The sequence below is a fragment of the Nannobrachium achirus genome (genome assembly GCF_963921795.1).
Source record: "Nannobrachium achirus genome assembly, chromosome: 2".
Lineage (NCBI taxonomy): Eukaryota > Metazoa > Chordata > Actinopteri > Myctophiformes > Myctophidae > Nannobrachium > Nannobrachium achirus.
The window spans coordinates 73,829,296-73,856,736 of NC_137811.1; the positions used below are offsets into that span (position 1 = coordinate 73,829,296).

Below are 27,441 nucleotides of genomic sequence, written 5' to 3' on the forward strand. Positions count from 1 at the left end.
ATCTATCGTATCGTCAACCATGTATCGTGATGCGTATCGTATCGCTGTTTAAATGTATCCTTACACCCCTAATCCTATCCTATCCTATCCTATCCTATCCTATCCTATCCTAGGTCCAGTGTGTGGCAGACTGGACTCTGCAGATAAGAACGTGTCTCTAAGCAGCAACGATGTGACGGTGGTCTTCAGGTCAGGACCTCACCGCTCTGGACGAGGATTCCTGTTGTCCTACAGCACCGACCAGCACCCAGGTATGACCCTATAGCACCCTACAGCACCCTATAGCACCCCACAGCACCCTACACTACAGCACCCTATAACACTGTCCTACAGCACCGACCAGCACCCAGGTATGACCCTATAGCACCCTACAGCACCCTATAGCACCCCACAGCACCCTACACTACAGCACCCTATAACACTGTCCTACAGCACCGACCAGCACCCAGGTATGACCCTATAGCACCCTACAGCACCCTATAGCACCCCACAGCACCCTATAGCACCCTATAGCACCCTATAACACTGTCCTACAGCACCGACCAGCACCCAGGTATGACCAGCACCATACAACACCCTATAACACCCAGGTAGCACCCCACAGCACCCTATATTATTATAACATTGAGTGATTGATTGAAGTATGTATTAGAAGTTTGCATAGGAAAAAGTACAGTTTCAACTCAACTCCACCTGCCCTAAAGTTTTATCTACCTGCCAGGGGCAGGTGGGCAAGCCTTAGTGTCAACGCTAGGGGTGTAACGATTATAGTAACTGAAACGAAAAATCTATTTTAAATTGCAATGATCTTCTATATCGATATGCAAATGCAAAATATCGTACCGTTTTGTATCATATCGTTTTACAATGCAGATAATCGGTATGGAATCGTTTTGCAATGCAACAATTGATTCTATGGAAATGTAAAGGGCCACTTCACCTCTGGGACAACTAGATCTTATTTTATTGTTGTTTGGGACACAATCAACACAATCCTGATTTATTTTTTGTATTCAATCTGTGTTTTGAGATATTTTAGTATTTCAGCTGTGCTAGTGATGCATTTTGCATCATATGATGCATTTTACATCATCATGCTGCATCATATGATGCAAAACGCATCACTAGCACAGCTGAAATACTAAAATATCTCAAAACACAGATTGAACACAAAGAATAACTCAGGATTGTGTTGATTGTGTCCCATAAAATAAGATCTGGTTGTACCAGAGGTGAAGTGGCCCTTTAGATAGAGATAGATACCTTTATTATCCCAAGGGGGAAATTTAGTTGTCCAGTAGTAGCACAGCAGTATACAGTTATTTACAAAGTTACAGAGACGTAAGAAAGATAGATAAGAGGGAAAAAAACAAAAACAAAGACAAGAGCAGTACAGTACCAATAAGGAGAAGGTGCATCAATAGAGGGGGGCGAATAATATATAAGTATATATACATAAAGTGTCTTGCAAAAGAGACCATAGCAGTCAATGCTAGTTAGTGCAAACAAGTATCTCACTGTCATTGTTAAACAAAGCAAAAATACTCAGAAACTACCAACACTAACAACCTAATAGTGCAGTGTCAAAAATCAGTGCGAAAAAACGAAGAAACTAGGAAGCGTGTCACCGCAAGGCGCACCTGAGCACTCTTCCTGGAAGGTCCTTAGAGTTCAAAGTCAATACAGCAATTGTTCCTTAGAGGTCAAAGTCAATACAAGTAAGTATTTTGCCTTGTATTTAGCAATTTTAAGAGGGGTCTAATAACTTTTTTTACTAATTCCATTCCATATAGCTACTCTTGGTCTATCGATAAATGTGTGTAATCTCTGTGTTCATGTCAAGGTGCAGGTTTGTCCATGTGTTGTAATATAATGTCCATGTATTTGCTAGAGATTCACAGTGTTTACTGTATTTCTATTTTTTATTTTTTTTAAAGATGTGTTTATTAACAAATATCAATCATTATACAAATACCATCAAAAATGTATCACTCTTTTTTTTTTAGAACAAGACAGTAAAAAAAGTAAAAGACAAGATAAAAGACAGAAAAGATAACAAAAAAAGACAGAAAAAACCCAATCCTCCCGAACCCACCCCCCACCCCTTTCCCCGAATGGCCCACCACTACACTCTTACTCTATATCAAGACATTATACTTTTCCACAGAACCCGTTGACAGAACTGTATTTCTATTTATATCCATAATAATAGACACGTTTCACACATCTTTCTTTGCTAAAAAGTTACAATACCGATTTAAAATCATTGAATCGAATCGCATCGCCATGAATGAACTAATATCGTCCATGTGTCATATCGTCAACCATGTAACGCGATGCGCATCGTATCGCTATTACATGTCTCGTTACGCCCCTAGTCAAGGCCTAAACAGTTTTGCACATACAAGGTTTTGTGCCAGACAGTGACGACGTAACGCATAGCAGCCAGGTTAGACGTCGTTTAGCAGCGTCCATGAGACGTGTCGTTGTAAACAACAACACTCTGATCCTCTAAGCGTCCTGCTGTGATGTCAGCATGTGTCGGGACCATGTCTGCCATGCTCTGATTGCATGTTGTTGATGGTGTTGATGATCACACCGTCACAGAAGAGCAGGAAGACCCGTTGCTGTTTCTTCTTCCTGACGTTTTGCTTTCACACCACAGCGCAGCTCAGCCACAACGCAGAGCACAGACACATAAACAGTCATTACTGCAGAGCCACGGCTGTCACTGGGACGTCACTCCTGAGCTCAGCTGCAAGGAATGAGGCATTCACACACAGCGCGCTGGAGTCCTAGCTAATTCCTCTGCTGACAAGTTGCGTCTACGGCTGAACTTGATGTGTTGTCTTGACAAATATATCGGCTGTTATGTGGATTTTTGGTGACAGTCATAGCTGTAGGGATGGAACCATAATCGCTATTATTGTTTATCGTGATAAAAAAAAATACTCACAATAATCGTATCGTGGAGATTTAAATGTATTGTGAAATTGTCCGTCATGCACTGGGATCAATTTAATCTTAAACGATCTATAATTGGTAAAGCCAACCTGTAAAGAACATACTTTTTTTTCTCCACTCTCTACCAAATCTCTTTGCCCAAAAATAGCCAATCTACAAGCTCACAATGTGTCGAGTTGTGAAGCGTTGTGATCTTGTAGATCTGCAGTTTTATTTAATTTTTTTTTTTAAATGTTCCGCACCAGGATAATGGATGTTGGGGATATTTTTATTATCGCGTAAATCGTTTTATGAAGGCGATATTTTCAGAAACGTTCGAACACACACACACACACACACACACACACACACACACACACACACACACACACACACACACACACACACACACACACACACGCACGCACGCACGCACGCACGCACGCACGCACGCACGCACGCACGCACGCACGCACGCACGCACGCACGCACGCACACACACACACACACACACACACACACACACACACACACACACACACACACACACACACACACACACCCTAACCCTAACCCTAACCCTAACCCTTAACCTAACCCCTAATTTAACCTAACCCCTAAACCTAACCCAAAAACTTGTGGGGACCTACATTTGTCCCCACAAGGTTTTATTTCTCCAATTCTACTATCTTTGTGGGGACATGTGGTCCCCACAAAGTAATAAAAACCTGTCACACACACACACAGAGAGAGAGATCTTTACACATTTACACATTACATATAGTAGATCATTTAAAGCTGCTCTTTGGAACTTTCCTCTGCCCGGGATTTGAACCCAGTTTTCCTGAGCAGGTGCTGACATGTTTACCATTGAGCTAATAGAGCCAGGCCTGCTTGCTCAGGGGATAAACTGAATCTTGACCTACATTCGTGTCAGATCCTGTGTCTAGGTGAGACACCATCTAAACATCTCACAGGGTTCCCACGGTCATGAAATTCCTGGAAATATTTTGAAATTAGAAAAATATTTTTCCAGTACTGGAAAGGTTTTGGAATTGCTCAAAGGTCCTGGAAGGTCCTGGAAAAAATAGCTATGCAGTGTCTTTGGTTATTTATTTTGTTAATACTTCTGAAAAGACAAATTCAACATTGGCCAAATTGTCAAATATTAGAGGCAGAAATTGTGAAAATAGCCGATCTACATGCTCGGCTATTTTCACAATACAACCGTGTTATACAAAATTCCTCAACTCTTGGTGCTCGTCAGGGTGCCGGGGTCCCCAGTTCAAATATGATTATTTCGGGGGCCACGTTCTGAAAAGGTTGAGAACCACTGGCATACACTACCTGTCTTTGGGCACTGAGCATAGGAGTAAGCAACCTGTTATTGAGCTGAATTATTGTTATATAGTCCTGGAAATTGGGTTCAATATTCTGGAAAAGTTTTGGAAATGAATTGGTAAAAATGTGTGGGAACCCTGATCTAAATAGAAAAGTAAAGAGACAAAATACAACCACCCCAACAGTTATATTGGACAAAATGACATTTTATTCATGAGAAAGGTTACATGACCGCTTTAAGTTACATTTTCTTTTCATATATTGACATTTCAAATTGTATTGTATTTATTTGAATGTATTTGTCTTGCGTAATCTCCTCAAGTAGAAACTTTAATGGGATCTTAGTTCTGCAAACAGCAGTAATGTGTGTGGTGTCCCGACGATCAGGACTGGCATCACACACACGCACGCACGCATGCACGCACACACACACACACACAGAGAAATCCACCATGGGTTGGCTCTTGTAGTTACGCCAGTGCAACCAGAACAAATCTAAACTGTGCGTGCGCACGTGCGTGCGTGCACGCGTACAAGGAGCTGGACAAACACTCCAGAGAGCAGACAGGGACGCAGTGTGCATGTCAATGAACACTCACACATGCACACAAACATGCACGCACATGCACACACACACACACACACACACACACACACACACACACACACACACACACACACACGTGCTGCTAGTATTACCATACTTATGGGGACATCAGGATTCACGCCGGCATTGAAAATAGCTGAAAGTAGCTGGAAAGAAACTGCAGATCTGCAATCTTTGGGCGTACTGGGCCAGCTGCTCCAATACGTGGCTTTGCGTGTATGTCTGTGAGTTTTTCAAAGTGTTTTTCCATGGTATCATGACATCAGTATTGGAACCCCCTGGGTCTACACAAGTTTAGAATAGGAAAACTGTAAGCCTAAAGCCCTTTACACACAGGACAGTTGCGTTTTTTTTGTTTGCTGCATGAATAAAACACATTGGATTTGGTGTGCAATGCTGTGCGGAATCGGCGCTGCGGATCCCGAAAGGAGTCATAAAACGAGCGATGAGTTTTTACCGCATGCGACAAGACGCACGAATCGAACTGAGTTCGATCGAGAAAAAAAACACACGACCGCAGCCACTCGTCGCACGGCTAATTCGGATCGTCGTTTTGCGGCACGTTCCAAGCTTGTAGATCTGCTACTTTTAATGTTTTTGTGTGATTATGCTGTAGTATGATCACAGTAGGTTGTTAATTCATGAAAAAGAAAAAGTTAAAATCTCAGGTCAACTCAAAATATATCTATAGAGCACATTTAACATGACAACTCAACCAAAGTGCTGTACAAGTTTAAAAAAAAAAGTGGGCAAACAATGCAATAAAAACAAAACAATTGCCTACAATGAAATAAGCACAAACAGACAAACATGTAACACCAATGAGGGAAATCAGGTGTCTCTAAAAGCCAGGGAGAGGAAATAGGTTTGGGATTTAAAAAAATAGCTATGGACTGGGCGGCTCTGATGTGCATGGGCAACTTATTCCACAAACTATCTCAGGAGATAAGAGTTTTCTTCTTGGACAGCGACAATATCTGTGTATTAAACTCCCCTTTTTTCCTGTAAACGTGCAGAGTGTTCAGTTCAGCAGGGGTCAGTTCTGTTCTGGTGGCTTCCTGTTTTCTAGAGAGGTTGTTTATGGAGCTGGAGCGGAGCCTGCGTCCGGAGCCACGGGCCAGAGCCGCGGCCAGACACATAAATCGGCCCTCTGTTTTAACCCATTTAGGCCTAGAAATATTGAATGCTTTAACCAGTGAAAAATAGCAGATATACAAGCTCACAGCGCGGCACCGAGTGCCGCGCTGCGAGCTTGTAGATCTGCTATTTTTGAAGCGGTGAAAGCCGCTTCCTAGGAGTGGCTTTGTGTGTCCCGTGCGTCCAGACTTGAGGATTGGTCAAGCTTCACATGACAATTTGGCCCTCCAGATAAAATCATTCATTCATTCAGAATTCATAGAAATATAGAAATAAAGCACATAGAAAGTAGAAAGTATAGATCTAGAACACAGATTTCATAGCTCTAGAACACATAGAATAAAAGTTCACCACTTCACTTCAAACCGAGGTTTGATGTTTGAAAAAGTCGTGAAAATGTGTGCAACTCTTTGAGTATTTTTAAAGCAAACGTTTGTAACTCAAATTTTGCTTCTGGGGTGGTCCCTGGAACTAGATATTTTGAGATGCGGGTCCGTGGCCAAATACATATCATTTTGGGGGTCCTTCACATGAAAAGGTTTGAGCATCACTGACATAGTAGTCTCTCAAGAACAGACTAACTGAGCTCCAGTTAAGTGAAAAGGACCTTTTCTTTGACGATGGCTGGCCAGATTGCTGACATAGAAACATAGGGTTTTTCAAAAAAACCTTAGAAGGATTCAAAAGACACTTATAGAATCGGGTCAACATTCAAATTTTCACGATTTTTCAAAAATAGCAGATCTACAAGCTCGCAGCGCGGCACTCGGTGCCGCGCTGTGAGCTTGTATATCTGCTATTTTTCAATAGTTAAAGCATAAGATAATGATACACAAAATGTGTACCCGTTCTGAATGGGTTAAACACGACACGATGACACAACAAGTCCCTGTCTATCTCCCCCCCCCCCCCCCCCCCCCCACACACACACACACACCAAGGCACAGACGCTGACAAAGAACTTAGTCACATCTACACTGATGATGATAATGATGACGATGACCGCTTGTACAGAGTGTAAACGCTGTACATCGGCGTGTTGTCTGCGTGCGTAAGTGTGGTGTGTCATGTGTGTACGTACTGTACTAGACTAGTACAGTAGAATTTGAGGACATTTTATTTCTGTGTCCTCACAAGAAAGAATTATATGTTTTTGGTTAGGCTTAAAATGAGTGGAATTGTTTGCCAATTCCACTTGGTTGATTCTCTAACGCAGGGCACTGGGGTTCCCAAACTTATTTGTCTCAGGGCACCCCATGAATATTTTTTTATCCGAGGCACCCCTACATTATAATTTTCACTCCCAGCACCGTTCGTTTTGTATTTATCAGCACACAACGCCTCGCGGTTGTGTGCTTGTAGATCGGCTGTTTTCACTAGTTTTGTGCGACAGTCTTGAATGATCAAGCAGGGCTTTGCTTTACCAAACGACGTACACATTTGAAACTTGGACTTGGAGATACGAGGTTTCTGCCCGACAGTGACGATATTTTAGTGATTATGTTGCGAGGAAAACGTTGAGATAACAGCCATTTTGGTTAGAACTGACTGAAAATAACTTTGTACTTCAAGTTTAAGATGATAATAAATATTTCTTCAAGTGGCCAAATAAATTCCAAATATTCTCAAATGATCTCGCGGCACCCCTGGACTGCCGTCACGGCACCCCAGGGTGCCCCGCCGTCACCCACTTTGAAAACCCCTGCTCTAACGCTTGCTGACCACTCCACTACGTGTCTTTGCGTGTTTTCCCATGGTATGAAATACTGATGTCGTAAACTGTCCAAGTGTTTTCATCAGTAGTCATCGGTATTTGACCCCCTGTGACCCCCCCTGGGTCTGTCATCATCATCGTCTACACTGCTCACTTCACACCAGTGTGTTTATTAACACTTAAGTTGCAGTGATTTTTTTCTCTTCAATGTCCCGCGATGCCATGGTCTCCATAGACTTCCATGTAATTTATAGTGCACGGATCGTGCACGCCCATGCCTAGATGATGCACCACGTGTGTGCCCACTGGTCACAGCTTTCAAACAAAAAAATCCGCTTGGAAATCCGTTCAGGCATCAGCCATTATGTTTTCTTCAGATGTAAACAAACATGGCTGCCATGTTTGAAAGAATGGGTTGGTATGGGGGTTAAACATGCAATTCCATGATCGCGATCATGCCTAATACATTTCTGGAGGTCCAAAAAAAAAGTTTGAAAAAGAAAAAAAAAGAAAAAAAAAGAAAAAAGAATTGCACTCGGGAAACTCGGGGTTGGCACCAGATGTGTTAATATGTTTCTCTCTCTCTCTATTCCAGATCTCATCTCTTGTCTGCATCGAGGATCACACTTTATTCCACAGCATTTCAGGTCAGTGAAGCCTCAGTCTGTTGATCACAGCTGCGTTTACATGCACACCTTTCTTCCAATCTGATTCAAATGAAACGTTTTTCATTACCGGTAAGTGTGGTGAGATCAATCCAATCTGGTGTTTGATCGGGCAGAGGAGTACCACCCCTCTGCACCCGATTAGAAGCCTAACCCGGGTTAGGCTTGGTTGGGTTTATTTAGGCATAGGTCTATACATGGAGAATTTTAATTGGGTTTAAAATCTTGTTTGAACCTGATTAAAAGTCCCCATGTAAACGCCGAACCTTCCGGTTTGAGAACCAGAAGGTTCGATCCTCGACTCCCCTCTGGGTTAGTATCAAAGTAGTCTCGCGTAGCCAGAAAACTATTCCACAATCTCTGAATGCTATATAGAGTCTGGAACTAATGCTCCTGAACGGCGAGTAGTCACTGCTGCACTGAACTGTAGTCCCATTGGAATCATAACAGAAACACACTCGCACAGACAGAGTCATTATAATGAACTGTAGTCCCATTGGAAACATAACAGAAACACACTCGCACAGACAGAGTCATTATAATGAACTGTAGTCCCATTGGAAACATAACAGAAACACACTCGCACAGACAGAGTCCGTCGAGCAGCATATTCTTGTTATTCGTGTATAGTTTAAGAAAACATTTGAAAACATCATGGAAGTAACACCAACAACACCAGATAAAGACGAAATAACACCCCCAAAAAAGTCAACATAACGCTTCCAGTAGGACATGTTATTGCTACTGCACCAAGGGAGCTGGTGCGTCACATCCGCTTTATCTCGCACTCATCGTTACAACTTCCGTTTCCCAGACTGTATGCCGGGAGCATTTGCAAATTGCGTATAACTATAAATGGCCCTTTAGGCAACAGTCTGGTCACGTGAGACTAGTGTCAAAGAGTCCTTGAGCAAGACACCGATCTGCTCCCGGTGAGCAGGTTGGTGCCTTCTGCCATCAGTGTATGAATGAATGTGTGAATGTAATGTAATGTTTGTTTACCAACTAGAGCTCATGTTTACTCCTCTTACTCTGATCTCACACACTTTGTACTGTAAGTTTCTCTGGATAAAGAGTGTCTTCTAAATGCCTAAACGCTGTCTTGTTCCAATGTGAATTAAACACCTAAACACTCTGTTGTTCCAGTGTGTACTGAATTAAACACCTAAATACTCTCTCGTTCCAGTGTGTACTGAATTAAACACCTAAACACTCTCTCGTTCCAGTGTGTACTGAATTAAACACCTAAACACTCTCTCGTTCCAGTGTGTACTGAATTAAACACCTAAATACTCTCTCGTTCCAGTGTGTACTGAATTAAACACCTAAACACTCTCTCGTTCCAGTGTGTACTGAATTAAACACCTAAACACTCTCTCGTTCCAGTGTGTACTGCCCGGCCGGCTGCAGGAACGTGAGCGGTGACATCTGGGGTCACTCTGAGCAGGGCTACAGAGACGTAAGTACCACTTATACCGCGTCCTGCCGGGCTCCGTGCCAGACTGTTACATCACCATCATCATCACCATTATCAGTGGGTGGAAGAAAGTACCAGACGCGTAAATATCTGGCTGCACCGGGGGGCCAGAAGAGCAGGGGCCCATGAATGAAGGAATGAAGGAATGAATGAATGAATGAAGGAATGAATGAATGAATGAATGAAGGAAGAAGAATAGATATGAAAAATCAAACCTCGGTTCGAAGTGAAGCGGTGAATTTTTATTCTATGTGTTCTAGAGCTATGAAATCTGTGTTCTAGATCTATACATTTTGTGTTCTAGATCTATACTTTCTATGTGCTTTAGTTCCATATTTCTATGAATTCTGAATGAATGAATGATTTTGTCTGGAGGGCCAAATTGTCATGTGAAGCTTGACCAATCCTCAATACTGCATGCACAGGACAGACACGGGACTCCTTGGAAGCCTATGGCTTTTTGTACAGGACATGTACGGGACAGACAAAGCCACTCCTTGGAAGCGGCTTTCACCGCTTCAAAAAGGCATTTTTTGAACATGCTGCGGCTTCTATTTCCAGTAGTAGACTACGATTTTCAAAATAAAAGGTGTTGATTGAATGATCGCATTACAAACATCCAATGAAAAAGACGACTTGGCTTTGTCCACTTAAGCTAGCGTCTTGACAAATAAGAACAACAACAACAACACGGTCAGGCATAAATCAATGGAACATAATATAAACACCAGACTTTGGGGCAACAGTTAATATTTACCATGCTCTCTGAAACCAAGACACTGTAATGTAGGCATATGGAATAAAGCGTTCTCTTTCGTCGTTGGGCCATGTGTCAAATCGACCGGCTTCATCGGGAAGCGCAGGGGTGCATTTTGCTAATAGATACGTTATATCATTTATATAAACGTATTTGTGAATGCATTTTCTCCATTGACTTTAATTAAAAATGAAACTTCCCAAATATGGCGATGACTGACATCATAGATGTCTGACATCATAGATGTCTGACATCATAGATGACTGACATCATAGATGTCTGACATCATAGACTGACACAGTATGTCCATATATGGGCATTCCAAGATATGGGCTTAATATTGATGACATCAGGGATCTCCATATATGGGCATAAAAGGGACAAGGAGTGACACAGAGATTTCCATATATGGCGATTAACGTATTAGTGAATTAATTTTTCCCATTGACTTGAATGGGGAAAATTCAAATATATATTTTTAAAGCAGACATTTGTAACGCAAATGCTTATTTCTCTTGGTCTCTGGAAAAAAAATGTTTTCAGCTGGGGGTCCAAATGCCTAGGCTATAATTCTAGGGGTCCTTGACATGAAAAGGTTGAGCGCCACAGATAAAGAAACATAAGTTTTTCAGAAAAACGTTTCAGAAAACCGATTTAGAAGACATATTTAAGTATTGTTCATGTCTTAATGTCTTGTTAATAATTACAGCCATCATTGTGTCCCCATGCAGACGTCTCCAGTGTGTAAGGCCTCGGTCCATGCCGGGGCCACGTCAGACAGCATGGGAGGACGGGTCACCGTCAGCCGAGGGAGGAGCCTGACGCGCTACGAGTCCACCTTCGCCAACGGGATCCTTTCCAAGATGTACGTACAGTACAGCAACACTGCTGCTTTATGTACCGTCTGTGTGTCTGTCTGTCTTCATTGATTGATTGAATATTGTATTAGACAAAAATGAAGAACGGTACAAGTACAGTCAAACAACCTGCCTAAAGGGAACACCACCAATAAGCCCTTGTGGTCTTGTTTCCGTTGGGTCTTTAGCATTCAATTCTGTCTGTCTGTCTGTCTGTCTGTCTGTCTGTCTGTCTGTCTGTCTGTCTGTCTGTGTGTCTGTGTGTCTGTCTGTCTGTCTGTCTGTCTGTCTGTGTGTCTGTGTGTCTGTCTGTCTGTCTGTCTGTCTGTCTGTGTGTCTGTGTGTCTGTCTGTCTGTCTGTCTGTCTGTCTGTCTGTCTGTCTGTCTGTCTGTCTGTCTGTCTGTCTGTCTGTCTGTGTGTCTGTCTGTCTGTCTGTGTGTCTGTCTGTCTGTCTGTCTGTCTGTCTGTCTGTCTGTCTGTCTGTCTGTCTGTCTGTCTGTCTGTCTGTGTGTCTGTCTGTCTGTCTGTCTGTGTGTCTGTGTGTCTGTCTGTCTGTCTGTCTGTCTGTCTGTCTGTCTGTCTGTCTGTCTGTCTGTCTGTCTGTCTGTCTGTCTGTCTGTCTGTCTGTCTGTGTCGCGTCTATGCACACATGGAGATCCCTGATGTCATTAAAATGACATCATAGACTGGCCTGTACTACTGCACAGAGATCCTACTTTTAAAATGAGCTTTGGACATGATGACATCCTCCCTTCTGCTTTGTATCAGACTATTGTTGCTGTCCTGTATTTTGGACATGATGACATCCTCCCTTCTGCTTTGTATCAGACTATTGTTGCTGTCCTGTATTTTGGACATGATGACATCCTCCCTTCTGCTTTGTATCAGACTATTGTTGCTGTCCTGTATTTTGGACATGATGACATCCACCCTTCTGCTTTGTATCAGACTATTGTTGCTGTCCTGTATTTTGGACATGATGACATCCTCCCTTCTGCTTTGTATCAGACTATTGTTGCTGTCCTGTATTTTGGACATGATGACATCCTCCCTTCTGCTTTGTATCAGACTATTGTTGCTGTCCTGTATTTTGGACATGATGACATCCTCCCTTCTGCTTTGTATCAGACTATTGTTGCTGTCCTGTATTTTTGATTTATTTATTATAATTTGTATTCTTTTGTCAGGGGATCGCTGTCTGAGAAGAAGCTGCTCTTCAAACAAGGTACAACAGTGGAGCTGTGGAGAAACATCATCTTGAGTCGTACACACAGGGTTCCCACGGTCATGAAATTCCTGGAAATATTTTGAAATTTGAAAAATATTTTTCCAGTACTGGAAAGGTTTTGGAATTGATCAAGGGTCCTGGAGGGTCCTGGAAAAATAGCTATGCATTGTCTTTGGTTATTGATTTTGTCAGAAATTGTGAAAATAGCCGATCTACATGCTCACAACGCCTCGCGTTGTGAGGCGTTGTGAGCATGTAGATCGGCTATTTTCACAATAAAACCGTGTTATACAAAATCCCTCTACTCTTAGTGCTCGTCAGGGTTCAAATATGATTATTTCGGGGGTTGAGAACCACTGGCATACACTACCTGTCTTTATGCATTGAGCATAGGAGTAAACGACTCGTTATTGAGCTGAATTATTGTAATATAGTCCTGGAAATCGGGTTAAATATTCTGGAAAAGTTTTGGAAATGAATTGGTAAAGATGTGTGGGAACCCTGTACACAGTAAAATACTGTTTATGTAAATGTTTACCTGGTGTAACGTGCGAAATATATGGTAAAAGGTAAAAGGCGCGTTACATACTTAGATTGTGCTTTACATTACATTCACCCATTCATTCATACACCGATGGCAGAGGAAACCATGCAAGGCACCAACCTGCTCCTCTTCAGCGAGTGAGTAGTGTTTGTTCAATAACAGGCTGTCTCCCCATCCCTCCAGCTTTTTAATAAACAGAAACAAAACATTTTCAGGTGGAGGTTAGAATGCCCAAATTCTGCCCGACCCGACCGGACATTTTAGGGACGGGTAGGGCCTAAAATATATGCAAATTGCGACTAATTGGCATATAATATATATTTTTTAAATTATTATTATTTTATTACTTTTGCTCTATGATAAGAGTTCTCAAATTCTTCCCGAACTCAACCCTACCCGACCCAGCCCGACGGTATCGGGCCGTGCGGGGCGGTTAATTCAGCCACGTTGAGAACTCTAGTGGGGATACCAATGTCATCCTGTCAGGCGAGAGAGGATAAATGAGAGAAATAGAGTAACAAAGTCTGACGTCATTTACCCATCCTACCTGTTTCATGTTTTTTTCCCCCCCATTCTGAATTCCCATAGACTTTTTTCATATCGCGTCATATAAGAACTGTGTTCCAAACATAAACAAATGATCTCAGCGGTTTGACTCATATGGATATGAAGAATCAACTGATACTGATGGTGAGAAAACGCTACTGTTACTGTCGCTGAATTAGTAAAATTTTCGCCAGAAACAGACTGTATCAAATATGAGTGACTGACTATCATAAACCATACAGCGCCACTTCCACGACAATATCGCACGAAAAACGTTTGTTTATTTTTGGACCACAATGCTTATTTGAGATGATTTTAAGATGACTCAATGTTACTCTCCATAGAGAAAATGACTTCCCTGAACCGGGGATGAGCGAGTCACGTCATGACTTCGTTGCTCTATTTGAAGTGAAACAAAGAAACGAGCTGACAAAACTAGAACTGGAACACCCTTTAGGATTTTCCTATTTACCAGTAAGACTCCCTAATCGGGAGATAAGCGACCGTCAGGTCGCAGCGTGATTTTAGGGCAAAATGTGTAGGAGCAGTGTCAAAAAAATGTGTTTGAAAAAATTGGCCTGATGGTGGCGCTATATGGGACAGATCCATGTTGATGACATGAGTGTAGACATACTGTGTAGCGATTTGCGTGATTTTAGGGCAAAATTTGTAGGAGCAGTGTCCAAAAATGTGTTTTGCAAGAATCGGTCTAATGGTGGCGCTAGAAGAGGGCCATGTGAGAACTGAGGGGTGGAGGTAGTGGTTTGGCAGGCGAGGAGTGTGTGTGCAAAGTTTGGCATGGATCGGGGCAACGGTGGCGGAGATATGAGAAGGGCAAAAGTGTGACGTGTGACTGACAGACAGACAGCTGAGTTCTGTGAGACCTCTCTCTCTCTCTCTCTCTCTCTGTCTCTCTCTCTCTCTCTCTCTCTCTCTCTCTCTCTCTCTCTCTCTCTCTCTCTAACAGAATGCAACAACAAACTGAACACCTCTTGGTCTCTCGGGGAGGAAACGGGTCCGCCGCTACAGCGCTCCCCCCAGAACACGGACTCCCTGGGTCAGTTCCTCCCCGGACAGACGGGTGATCAGGGAGACGGGACAGTGCTGGAGCTGGCTGATAGATACATCATAACAGGTTAGTCCAGATCATCACCTCTGAAATAGCAAGACTCGCCATCTCCGCGTTACTTCCCATATCTGTGTGAAGTGCAGTGGTGTCAAAAGTAACTAAATAGGGTGGGTGCTGGGGGCGTGTTTCTCCCTCCGCGTCATCAGCGCCCACACCCTAGGTGGGGTTGGCGATAGGGCCTTTCTGTGTGGAGTTTGCATGTTCTCCCCGTGTCTCCTAGGCTTGATACCCTCACAAAAACATGCAGTAATCCTGGTCTCAATAATGCCTCCCCCTGGCCAGCCGGGGGGCTTGATGGAGGGGAAAGGAACTGGTTGGAATAACGTGTTCCTTCCACGTGCTACGTCCATCCCGGGGAAATCCCCCCTGTCAGGTGAAAAGAAACAACTTGGACTCCTCATGCATTGAAGGAAGCATGAGGTCAGTCCGTTGTCTCCCCAGGCGCGGCAAAGGGAGAGCAGAGCCCAGGATTACATAGGCAATTGGCAGTGGGTGAAAATGGGTTACAAAAATTGTGGGATAAAAATTATAGAAAAATATAAGTAACTAAGTACATTTACTTAAATGCTGTACTTAAGTTCAATTTTAGGTATTTGTACTTTACTTGAGTATTTCCAATTTCCAATACTTTTACAGTTTTACTTCTACTCCACTACATCTCGGAACCAAATATTGTACTTTTACTCCACTACATTTATTTGAAAACTTTAGTTACTGCATACTTTGCAGATATATAAGTATGTTTTATAATAGAACATACTTAAACCACTTTTGCCCTACCTTGGCTATTTGAAAATAGCCGATCTACAAGCTCACAACGTGTCGCGATGCAACGCGTTGTGAGGTTGTAGATCTGCTATTTTCAAAAATGTACTTTTGGTACTTTAAGTACATTTTGATGCCAACACATTCATACGTTTACTCAAGTATATTTTGAATTCCAGCCTTTTACTTGTGGCGGAGTATTTCTATTTTGCAATATTTATACTTTTACTTAAGTAAAATATGTAGATAGATAGATAGATAGATAGATACCTTTATTATCCCAAAAGGGAAATTTAGTTGTCCAGTAGTAGCACAGCAGTATACAGTTATTTACAAAGTTACAGAGACGTAAGAAAGATAGATAAGAGGGAAAAAAACAAAAAAACAAAGACAAGAGCAGTACAGTACCAATAAGGAGAAGGTGCATCAATAGAGGGGGCGAATAATATATAAGCATATATACATAAAGTGTCTTGCAAAAGAGACCATAGCAGTCAATGCTAGTTAGTGCAAACAAGTATCTCACTGTCAATGTTAAACAAAGCAAAAATACTCAGAAACTACCAACACTAACAACCTAATAGTGCAGTGTCAAAAATCAGTGCGAAAAAAAGAAGAAACTAGGAAGCGTGTCACCGCAAGGCGCACATGAGCACTCTTCCTGGAAGGTCCTTAGAGGTCAAAGTCAATACAGCAATTGTTCCTTAGAGGTCAAAGTCAATACAGCAATGGTTCCGTTTTTCCACCACTGGTGAAGTGGGCGGATGCCTTAGACTGGAAACAAGTTGGAGTCTGTTCATTTCCAACGGGAGAGTGAACGTGAACTACTGCTCTGAGAAATCTGTCTATAGATTAAATAAATGGAGGATTATGTCACAGTCATTTGCTTTAATATATACAGAGCCATCTAAAAAAAGAGAATTTTGTAATATAATTAAAAAATTCAAACATTCATATATTCTTGATACATTTAGAATGCAGTGAAATATTCAAAACCATGTTGTTTTAATTCGTTTTTTTTATGGCATACAGCTCATGAATATCAATAATCCACATCTCAAAATATTACAATATTAACACGAGACCACTCAAAACGAGGATTTAAAATACATAAACTTCAACCTTCTGAAGTCAGAGTGGCTTGAGGTCCAGTGTGAAATTTCTGCAATACTGTAATATTCACAGCTTCTGCCATGTATTGTACACAAACATAGATCTTTTACCTGTTCCATTTAGCCTGTGTTTAAATGTTTTCCAGACTTTATAATGTTGTTCAATGTACCTGAATAATTCACTTAGTGTTGACTAGACCAGGGGTTCCCAAACCCTTTTGTCTCAGGGCACCCCATAAATATTTGTTAAATCCGAGGCACCCCTACATTATAATTTTCACTCCCAGCACCTTATATTTATAGCATATCGTCGTTGTCGGGTGGAAACCTTGTATGTCCAAAACCGTTCGTTTTGTATTTATCGCGAGGCGTTGTGTGCTTGTAGATCGGCTGTTTTCACTAGTTTTGTGCGACAGTCTTGTATGATGACGCAGGGCTTTGCTTTACCAAAAGACGTACACGTTTGAAACTTGGAGATGCGAGGTTTCTGCCCGACAGTGACGATATTTTAGTGATTATGTTGCGAGGAAAACGTTGAGATAATTGCCATTTTGTTTAGAACTGACTGAAAATAACTTTGTACTTCAAGTTTAAAGTGTCCAAATAAATTCCAAATGTTATCAAATTATCTCGCGGCACCCATGGACTGCCGTGGCGGCACCCCAGGGTGCCCCGTCACCCACTTTGAAAACCCCTGGACTAGACATTGTTGCGTGATTTAATTTAAGTCATGCACGAAGGCATTTTATTCATCCTGACGTTTTCCCCATGGATTGTTTTCATCTGGACTTCTCCGAAAAGAATTGTGCATTGCTTTTTAATGTGTTGTATATTTCAAGCAATCTGCACGTCCCTGCAAGTTCATTTTCATACCATAATATGAAATACATTTGTGGTTTTGGAAAATGGCCAGCGTTTATGTCAAGTACTGACAGTCATAAATAAACATGCCAGACTTTATAGAAGTCAGATTTATGACGTATTGAACCACTGCAGTGATCTCTACTCACCAGCTTGTACTATTAACCTCAAATATCTTTTTACAAAAAACATGTTTTTATTTCCTCTGAATCTGACATAAAAGTAAAAGTATAAATGTTTTTGGCATCAAAATAATACTAAAAGTACTCAACGTACCCAAATTGTCCAATATTTGTCAACTTTCTTTTACAAAATAGCAGATTTACAAGCTCACAACGCATCACAAAGCGCTGTGAGCTTGTACAGGTAGATCTGCTATTTTTTTGTTGGACCATTTTGAAAGGAAAAGTGGAAAAGTTCAAAAGGCTATATCCACTATCAATGTTCTTTTTTAAGTATAAAGTTGTCAAATATGCAAGTCATTTCTTTGTATATTCAGGTTATGTGTCAAATCTGCCATGTGCAACTTCAAAGCCTACAAGACAAATAGAAATGTAATTGTCAACGACAAAAACACAATGAAATCGTTAATCGCAATCATTTTAGTGACAATTAATCGTCGTGTAAAGCAGTGGTTCTCAACCTTTTCAGGCCGCGACCCCCAAAATAATCATATTTTAACTGGGGTCCCCCCCCCCCCATCCTGATGAGCTCTAAGTTGAGGCATTCCATTTTGTATAACATGGTTCTATTGTGAAAATAGCTGATCTACATGCTCACAACGCCTTGCTATCGATCTGCTATTTTCACAATTTCTGCCCCTAATCTTATATTACATTTTAGAACTGCAGCCAGCGGTTTTAACATTGGCAGGCCTATTACAGTAACAATAATAACACAATTAGGCCAAAACTTTTTTTTATTCAAAAAATTTTTTTTTTTTTTTATTTTTTTATTCTTTTTTCAAAAAATTAAAAAAAAAAAAAAAAATTAACTTTTTTTTTAAATTATTTTCTTTTAAAAAAAGCGGGCGTGGACTCTAGATGTGAGCGGCCCGAAGGCTCTAGTATTTAACAATTTGGCCAGAGTTTAATTCGTCATTTTAGAGGTATTAAAAAGTCCTTAAATTGTCACTTTAGAAATGTGCAGATACCCTCTGTACACTTAAACGTTGTGTTGTTTTGTTTACTGTTGAGTGAGAAAACAATGTTGCATATTAAGTTAATCATCTGGGGACCCCCCCAAAATAATTTGAGGATCCCCCGGTTGAGAAGTGTCATAATGGTGACAGCTCTAACGACGTTTGTTCCTGTCCTCAGGTGTGATAACTGAGGGATCAGCTGACTCCTACATGGACTCCTACAGTCTGATGTTCAGCAAGGACAGGAAGACGTGGAAGGTCTACAAAGACTCCTCCACTAAAGACAAGAAGGTAGGTTATCCTCAGTGTTGGGGAAGTTACTTTGAAAGCGTAACTTGTACAGTTACAAGTAACTCACCATGGCAGTAACTTGATCAAGTTATACCCCTGGAGAAATATCACTTTTTCAAGTTACTTCAAGTAACTTTTTTTTCAGCATTAAATTGAGAATGTACATTTGGTGTACATGAAACAAAATATAATATCCTACAAAAAAAGTCACATGCCAGCAGAAATATGCCTTTCAACTGAGTTTTATGTTTTATTTCAAAAAGGTTGACATTTTGAAGCGTTATGTCTTCTTTCAAAAATGTTGGGGCGTTATTTCATCCTTCTCTGGTGTTGTTGGTGTTACTTCCATGTTGTTTTCAAATATTTTCTTAAACTATACCCGCATAACAAGAATATGCTGCTCGAATGACTCTGTCTGTGCGAGTGTGCTTCTGTTATGTTTCCAGTGGGACTACAGTTCATTAGAATGACTCTGTATGTGCTAGTGTGCTTCTGTTATGTTTCCAATGGGACTACAGTTCATTGTAATGACTCTGTCTGTGCTAGTGTGTTTCTGTTATGTTTCCAATGGGACTACAGTTCATTGTAATGACTCTGTCTGTGCTAGTGTGTTTCTGTTATGTTTCCAGTGGGACTACAGTTCATTGTAATGACTCTGTATGTGCTAGTGTGCTTCTGTTATGTTTCCAATGGGACTACAGTTCATTGTAATGACTCTGTATGTGCTAGTGTGCTTCTGTTATGTTTCCAATGGGACTACGGTTCATTGTAATGACTCTGTCTGTGCTAGTGTGTTTCTGTTATGTTTCCAGTGGGACTACAGTTCAGTGCAGCAGTGGCTAATTCCGATACTCGCAGTTCGGGGGCTGTAGTTCCAGACTCTATATAGCATTCAGAGATTGTGGAATAGTTGTCTGGCTACGTGAGACTACTTCAACACTAACTCCAGGGGAGCCCACTCTGCTCTGCCCCTGAGGCCGTTACACCCCCTTTGTACACTGTTTTACTGCCCTGAGCTCCTGTAGTGAATGGAGAAACAAGGCAAATAGGCGGCATGTATGTATGTATGTGTGTGTGTGTGTGTGTATGTGTGTGTGTGTGTGTGTGTGTGTGCGTGTGCGTGTGCGTGTGCGTGTGCGTGTGCGTGTGCGTGTGTGTGTGTGTGTGTGTGTGTGTGTGCGTGCGTGCGTTCGCGTGTGCGTGCACGTGGGTGTGTTTGCGTGTGTTTTATGAGGACGGTATTGACTGTGAATGAGTAACTTCTCCCTGCTTGTTCCCAGTGTTCTTGACAGCACATGTTGATAGTTTTAGTCAGTCCTTTGAATACAGTTTCATTTAGTCTTAGTCATATTTTACTAATCAGAAAAGTTTTAGGGTTAGGTTTAGGGTTTTAGTCTAGAGTTCATTTGGTAGCATTGCTTTTTTTTTTTTTTTTTTTTTCAAATACATTTGATAGAGAGTGGAAAAAAAGACTGTTTCAAGTACATATATTATAAGTACCTTTTACCAATTATAGAGGGTTTAAAGGACAACTTTGTTTTTTTTTTACAACAAGGGATTGTATAGAGAAAAGAAAATAATGTTTTCATTTACTGCTTTATATTGTTTTAGCTATTTTAGTATTCTGATTTCAGTGTTTGGGGGCAGGCGTACAAGTGGCTAAATACTGTGTCTTTTTAGACACTATAAGCCGGCAATTTCTTTGTTACTATTTACACCAGCCCCCATGTGACTGCCCATCTTTCATGGGCAGTCACATCTGCCCATGAAAGATTGTGGTGCATCTTGTTAATGGGCTTATTGTGTCTAAAAAGACAAATCAAGATTGTTAAAATCACTAAAACTATACAAAGAAATAAATGAAAACATTTTCTTGACTATCTAAAATATGAACCCTTGTTGTAAAAAAAATGGTACCGGATATGCAGCTCAGCAAATAAAAGGTGAATTGATCCCAGTGCATGACGGAGGACGATTTCACAATAAATTAAATCTCCACGATACGATTATCGTGAGTGTTTTTTATCACACAAAAAAACAACAACAATAATATCGCTTATCGTCCCATCCCTGCTGGTGTTTGAGTCCCACACAGTGAATGAGTGTCTTTGCCCTGCTTGTATCCCAGGTGTTTGAGTCCCACAGTGAATGAGTGTCTTTGCCCTGCTTGTATCCCAGGTGTTTGAGTCCCATACAGTGAATGAGTGTCTTTGCCCTGCTTGTATCCCAGGTGTTTGAGTCCCACAGTGAATGAGTGTCTTTGCCCTGCTTGTATCCCAGGTGTTTGAGTCCCACAGTGAATGAGTGTCTTTGCCCTGCTTGTATCCCAGGTGTTTGAGTCCCACAGTGAATGAGTGTCTTTGCCCTGCTTGTATCCCAGGTGTTTGAGTCCCACAGTGAATGAGTGTCTTTGCCCTGCTTGTATCCCAGGTGTTTGAGTCCCACAGTGAATGAGTGTCTTTGCCCTGCTTGTGTCCCAGGTGTTTGAGTCTCACACAGTGAATGAGTGTCTTTGCCCTGCTTGTATCCCAGGTGTTTGAGTCCCACAGTGAATGAGTGTCTTTGCCCTGCTTGTGTCCCAGGTGTTTGAGTCCCACACAGTGAATGAGTGTCTTTGCCCTGCTTGTGTCCCAGGTGTTTGAGTCCCACAGTGAATGAGTGTCTTTGCCCTGCTTGTATCCCAGGTGTTTGAGTCCCACACAGTGAATGAGGGCCCTATTATGATCCAGGTCTTATGCCTTATGCCTTAACTTCTTTACCTTTTTTTTCACTATTTTGAAAAACATTTTTAAATACTTCAAATGCTGATCTACATCTGCACGTTGTGAACTTGCAGATCAGCTATTTGAAATATTTAAAAAACAAAAACAAAATAGTAAAAAAAGGCAAAGAAGTTAAGGCATAAGGCATAAGACCTGGATCATAATAGGGCCCAGGAGGGCCCGATTACGAAGACGGTAATTAACGCCCGTGGTAAGGAGTTGCCGACTGCCGACTATCGCGTTTGACGCATGAATAACGATCAGCAGCTGATTATGTGATTTGCGCTGATCAAATTGTGCGCCAAGCGCACGGAAGAATTATGCATGGGTGTGTTTTAGCTGTAAAGCGGATTGCGTGACCACGATTTTCGGCTGGTAGGTAAACTCACCAATCAGAAGCTCGTGCGTCATTCCCTAAAACCTGTTCTTGAACAGGGAGGATGACACTTGCAAATATCTCACACTCAATATGGTCTGTTTTATTAGAACCGACATTGTTTGTTAATAGAGAAAAAAAGGCGAGAGAGAGAGAGAAGCATCGGGCGATAGAGAGATAGAGAGAGAAGAATAAGGCTATAATATAATAATGTTGTTGCAGATTTCGTTTGAACATGTCTCAAAGATTATTAAGAAATTTTAATTTGTAAAATTTGGGTTACGGTTAAACAAATTAAACTAAGTGGCATATTAATTAATATGGCATGATGGCATGGTTGATTGATTAGCAGAGCCTGTTGCGCAGTGGAGTGGTCGTGCTGACCTGCGCTCAGGGCAATACCTGGATGTGAACCATTTGTTAGTCGGTACCTCAAGTTAATGCCAGCTGCCTCCACTGTGAGTGTGATCCGATCCATATGAAGAATTAATGATGAATCCATGCATTTTGAGGTGAGAACACAGTAGGCTTATTATCATAAGTTTGCTGAGAACCATGTTTAATGTAAATTTTAGTAGTCCAGAGCAGACCAGCTGGCTGCATGCTCCGCTAATTAGTTTGATCTAAATCTGCGTCTTTCTGGCAAGATGTAATGAATTCTTTTGTAGCAAGATTCCAGTAGTAGCCTATAACATTTTAAAAGGCTTTCATAATTTCCCCCTTGGGATAATAAAGGTAGGCCTATCTATCTATCTAGTTTATATATACATTTTTTTTCTTCTTTTTTAATCGGACCTTGTGTGAGGAGGAGGCGAGAAAAAAAAAGAGAAGAATCTTCTGGTGGAACCAATTAAATGAAATAAAATATATCCCCCCTCATTTCGTTTGATAATGGATAAACATTAATATATGTACACATGCCAAGACATATTTAGACATTTACATTTGTAAAATTAGACCAGAATTGACAGAATAGAACGAATATAGCTATTGGTTCTTAATTAAGAGCGGCGCATCCTCTCCCAGGGGGAATAAACATGTCATTTAGCGCATAGAAGGTGATCAAAGCACGTCTTATTCTATGCGTTATTTCTTTTTAAACTTGATGATCATAATAGCTCTGGGCGCTTAGCACAGGTTCATTTAAATATGTTCCACCCCCCCCTGTCTTAAATATTCGTGCGGGCGCCGCACAGCACGTTCATATGACTTATCTCCAACTTCTTAATTGCAAAACAACGCATATGAGGGAGTTGTCGCCACAATCATATGCGACCGGACTTAAATACTACACTAGCGCATAGAATACCACGTTCAAAATCGGGCCCTGAGTGTCTTTGCCCTGCTTGTATCCCAGGTGTTTGAGTCCCACAGTGAATGAGTGTCTTTGCCCTGCTTGTATCCCAGGTGTTTGAGTCTCACACAGTGAATGAGGGCCCAATTACGAAGACGGTAATTAACGCCCGTGGTAAGGAGTTGCCGACTGCCGACGATCGCGTTTGACGCATGAATAACGATCAGCAGCTGATTATGTGATTTGCGCTGATCAAATTGTGCGCCAAGCGCATGGAAGAATTATGCAGGGGTGTGTTTTACCTTAAAGGGGTATTTCGGTCAAAAACGACTTTCCTACCTTTCAAATGATGATTCGGGAAGCTTCTGGGTTGATCCAGGTGTCGTTTGACCCATAGCAGCATTTTGTTCCATTTTCGATTTTCTCCCCTGCACCCCACGGCTCCAAAACGGCACCTTTTGGGTCGTTCCGTAATCCGGTTATTATTCTCGCTCAAAATTCACTTTTCTCGCTCGGAGCTACACCAGCTCCTGGTCGCCGCCATGTTTGTTTACAAAAAACTCAACTCTGAACTCAGGCCAACTAGAGAAACACTGGGAAATCCGATCACGCGATACAAAACGGGATTTCCCAGTGTTTCTCTAGTTGGCCTGAGTTCAGAGTTGAGCTTTTTGTAAACAAACATGGCGGCGACCAGGAGCTGGTGTAGCTCGGATATTCTAACAACAGTATGAGGGACTGATACCGAGCGAGAAAAGTTAATTTTGAGCGAGAATAATAACCGGATTACGGAACGACCCAAAAGGTGCCGTTTTGGAGCCGTGGGGTGCAGGGGAGAAAATCGACAATGGAACAAAATGCTGCTATGGGTCAAACGACACCTGGATCAACCCAGAAGCTTCCCGAATCATCATTTGAAAGGTAGGAAAGTCGTTTTTGACCGAAATACCCCTTTAAGAGCGGATGGCGTGACCACGATTTTCGGCTGGTAGGTAAACTCACCAATCAGAAGCGTGTCCGTCATTCTGTTTAACTGAGTGGCATAAAACCAGAGGATGGGGGGGCTAATGCTTATTCACATATCACAGTGATATCATGCTTGTAAATATCTCACACTCAATAAGGTCTGTTTTATTAGAACCGACATTGTTTGCGTATAGAGAAAAAAAGGCGAGAGAGAGAGAGAGCGAGAGAGAGAGAGCGAGAGAGAGAGAAGGCTATATTAATATAATACTTTTTTTTGTCACGTCCACATATCTATTTGTCTCTCTCATCTCATGCCAGCGTGTCAGTGTGACATAGGCTGGCCTTGGTGAGTGAACAATGGACGTATAGTGGCCTATTAATTAATAGGCTACGGAAAGGCGGCCTCCTGCCAAAAAAAAAAGGGAATCTGATGGAACCAGTAGCCTAATTAAACGAAATAAAACATATCCCACCTGATTTAGTTCGATATTGAGTACAGTAATAATACATACATTTCATTTATTATTTAGAAATTTACATTTGTAAAATTAGACCAAAAATGACAGAGATGTAAAAGAATAGGGCTGTTTAATTACTTAATTCAGCGCCTAGGTCCTTGCACATAGGCCTACTGTACATGTGTGTGTCCGAAAAAAACATATTTAGACCTAAAAGCTGTCAACATGCCATGTATAGCCTATAGTGCTTCGAGAGCTTTTTTTTTCTTATTTGGCTAAATTGGCATGACGCATCGCGATCAGCGATCACGCATCTATAGGCCTATGAAGCAAAGCAAAACTGCAGATTGATTCCTCATAGATCGGGCAATTATGAAGCGATTTTAAAAATTTAAAGAGATCCATCCATGCAGTGGCGTAGCTAGGGGTAGGAAAGTTAGACTGAGGTAAGGGGGCCCAAGGTGCCAGAGGCCCTCGAAAAGTCTGGATTAAAACTCTTTTTCCCCCAATAATAATAATTATTATTATGATGTTTATCATTTGTGTCTAAAAACTTAAAATTACTGCTGGAATAAAACTAATGAGCGATACAATTTAAATAATTGAGGGTCCCTATATTATATACTCACCCCTTACAAAGCTAAAATGGTTTCTCCTGCTTTCACGTTGTTTTGAGACCTATAGTAGCTTTGCGGTTTGTGCGTCCGCTTGCATCATGTTATGGTTGTGAAACTTAGGTGTGCTCTACAGGATAATTATGATCATCTGAAGTAAATGGAAAAGTCTTTTCATTGGCCCTGCAAACATAAGATCAACTCTCACGTTCTGTTCGCCCCACCCTCCCCCGGTCCTGACTGTAAAGCAGCTTCTTCAGCACACAACAGCATGCATTGAACAGAGACAGGGAGAGGGGAAAAAAAAGAAAAAAAGACTGCAAACATAAGATCAACTTTCAGGTTCTGTTCGCTCCACCCTCCCCCGGCTTCTTCCACACACAACACGCATTGAACAGAGAGAGGGAGAGAGAGAAAAAAAGACGTAATGTGACATAGAGCAGCATGTTTCATTACTGTAAACTGAGAGGAGAGCTTGACTGTTTACACTCAAGGAAGCAGCTGATGTCTGTGGGTAAGCATGCAACAGAAAATCTTCTCCCCTCTTCCTTCTTCCTTCTTTATCCAACACCATTAAGCAATAAGCATGGATAACGTTTAAGCACAAACGCAAGTGTTTCGAACGAAACACCTGTTTGCTAAGTTCTGGAAGGAAGCACTCCCAAACTAGTGACATGATCAGTTGATCACAATCGCATCATGTTATGAATGTATGTAGGTTCCCAAATCAAAGTGAAAAATGGTTTGGTTTGTTGCAACAATGACTAGTTATCTAAAGTATGGTAATAGTGTCAAGTAGTGTGAGGATTAATGTCAGAGTGTTTGTGTTTGAGCGCCTCAGTGCGGCCGCTGCAGAGTTCATGTGCAACCTCTTCCAGAGAGATAGATGGAGACACTAGAAACTCTGCTGGAGAAACAAGACAAACTGCTGGATGTCCCTAGTAATAACAATAATTGTATAATATCCCATCATCTATCTAGTAGTCATATGATTATGTCATACAAAAATAACAATCTAGGCATCACAATATTTTTGTTTCAGTCAGTCACAATAGGCTATTATTGTTTTGTGAACTCCCAAAATGTTCACAGGATCTTGCTGTAGATTTGCTGTTAAAACAATGTATGTGCATACACACAGACACAGTACACACAAGAATGTCCTGTTATGCCATTCTCATATAGCCTTATATGATCTAGCCTGTTATACAGTAGATGTATTCTCAGATCATTATATCCAACCCTTGTTTTCCATAGTTTAGCTAACTAGCCAAAGTTCTGATTGCATGCAGACTCATTTTTGCATGTAGGCTAATCATGTTCATACTTCACCCAATCTGAATAGTCCTATACTGCTTATTTTTTCTCCTATTCTACTTCCTATGTATAGCCTATATGCTTCACTCCTCATGTGCATTTGCTTGAGCACTGCTGCTATTGATTAGTGATTGTATATTCTGCACAACACCTGCACATATTTAAGCTGCTACTAAAAATACAATGTAGTGTTTTATTGTTATACTGTTTTATATTGGCTTGCATGGGAGGCTGGGCTCAAGTCAGAGTTCTGGTGTCTCATTCACTTGCTGGTGATGATGGTGCTCTGCACTTTTTATTTCATGGGACTGTTGTGGATTATACTGTATTAATAATACAGTAGCTGTATCTGAGTGTGCATGTAATGGATGATTATGTGTAGTGATCATGGTTAGATCAAGTTAAAATTCCTGGACTTTGTTTCAAGAGCTAGCATTGTCAAATTGTTACACCAGACACTACTGTACATGTTTGTTTATATCCTGCTTAGGCTACAAGAGTAAAACTAAAAGTAGACAAAAATGGTAAATGGTGTTAC

The 27,441-nt window shown here is 41.3% G+C and overlaps 1 protein-coding gene across 1 annotated transcript in view; it reads left to right on the top strand.

Annotated features, from left to right (window-relative positions):
• LOC308294790 (discoidin, CUB and LCCL domain-containing protein 1) overlaps window positions 1-27,441 on the top strand; it is a 66,700-nt gene that overhangs the window by 19,696 nt on the left and 19,563 nt on the right. Inside the window, exons 3-9 of the mRNA XM_080737649.1 lie at window positions 114-251; window positions 8,338-8,389; window positions 9,794-9,866; window positions 11,373-11,506; window positions 12,687-12,724; window positions 14,785-14,952; window positions 19,004-19,116. Of these exons, the coding sequence (XP_080593775.1) occupies window positions 114-251; window positions 8,338-8,389; window positions 9,794-9,866; window positions 11,373-11,506; window positions 12,687-12,724; window positions 14,785-14,952; window positions 19,004-19,116 (716 nt within the window). The remainder of the gene's footprint in view (window positions 1-113; window positions 252-8,337; window positions 8,390-9,793; window positions 9,867-11,372; window positions 11,507-12,686; window positions 12,725-14,784; window positions 14,953-19,003; window positions 19,117-27,441) is intronic.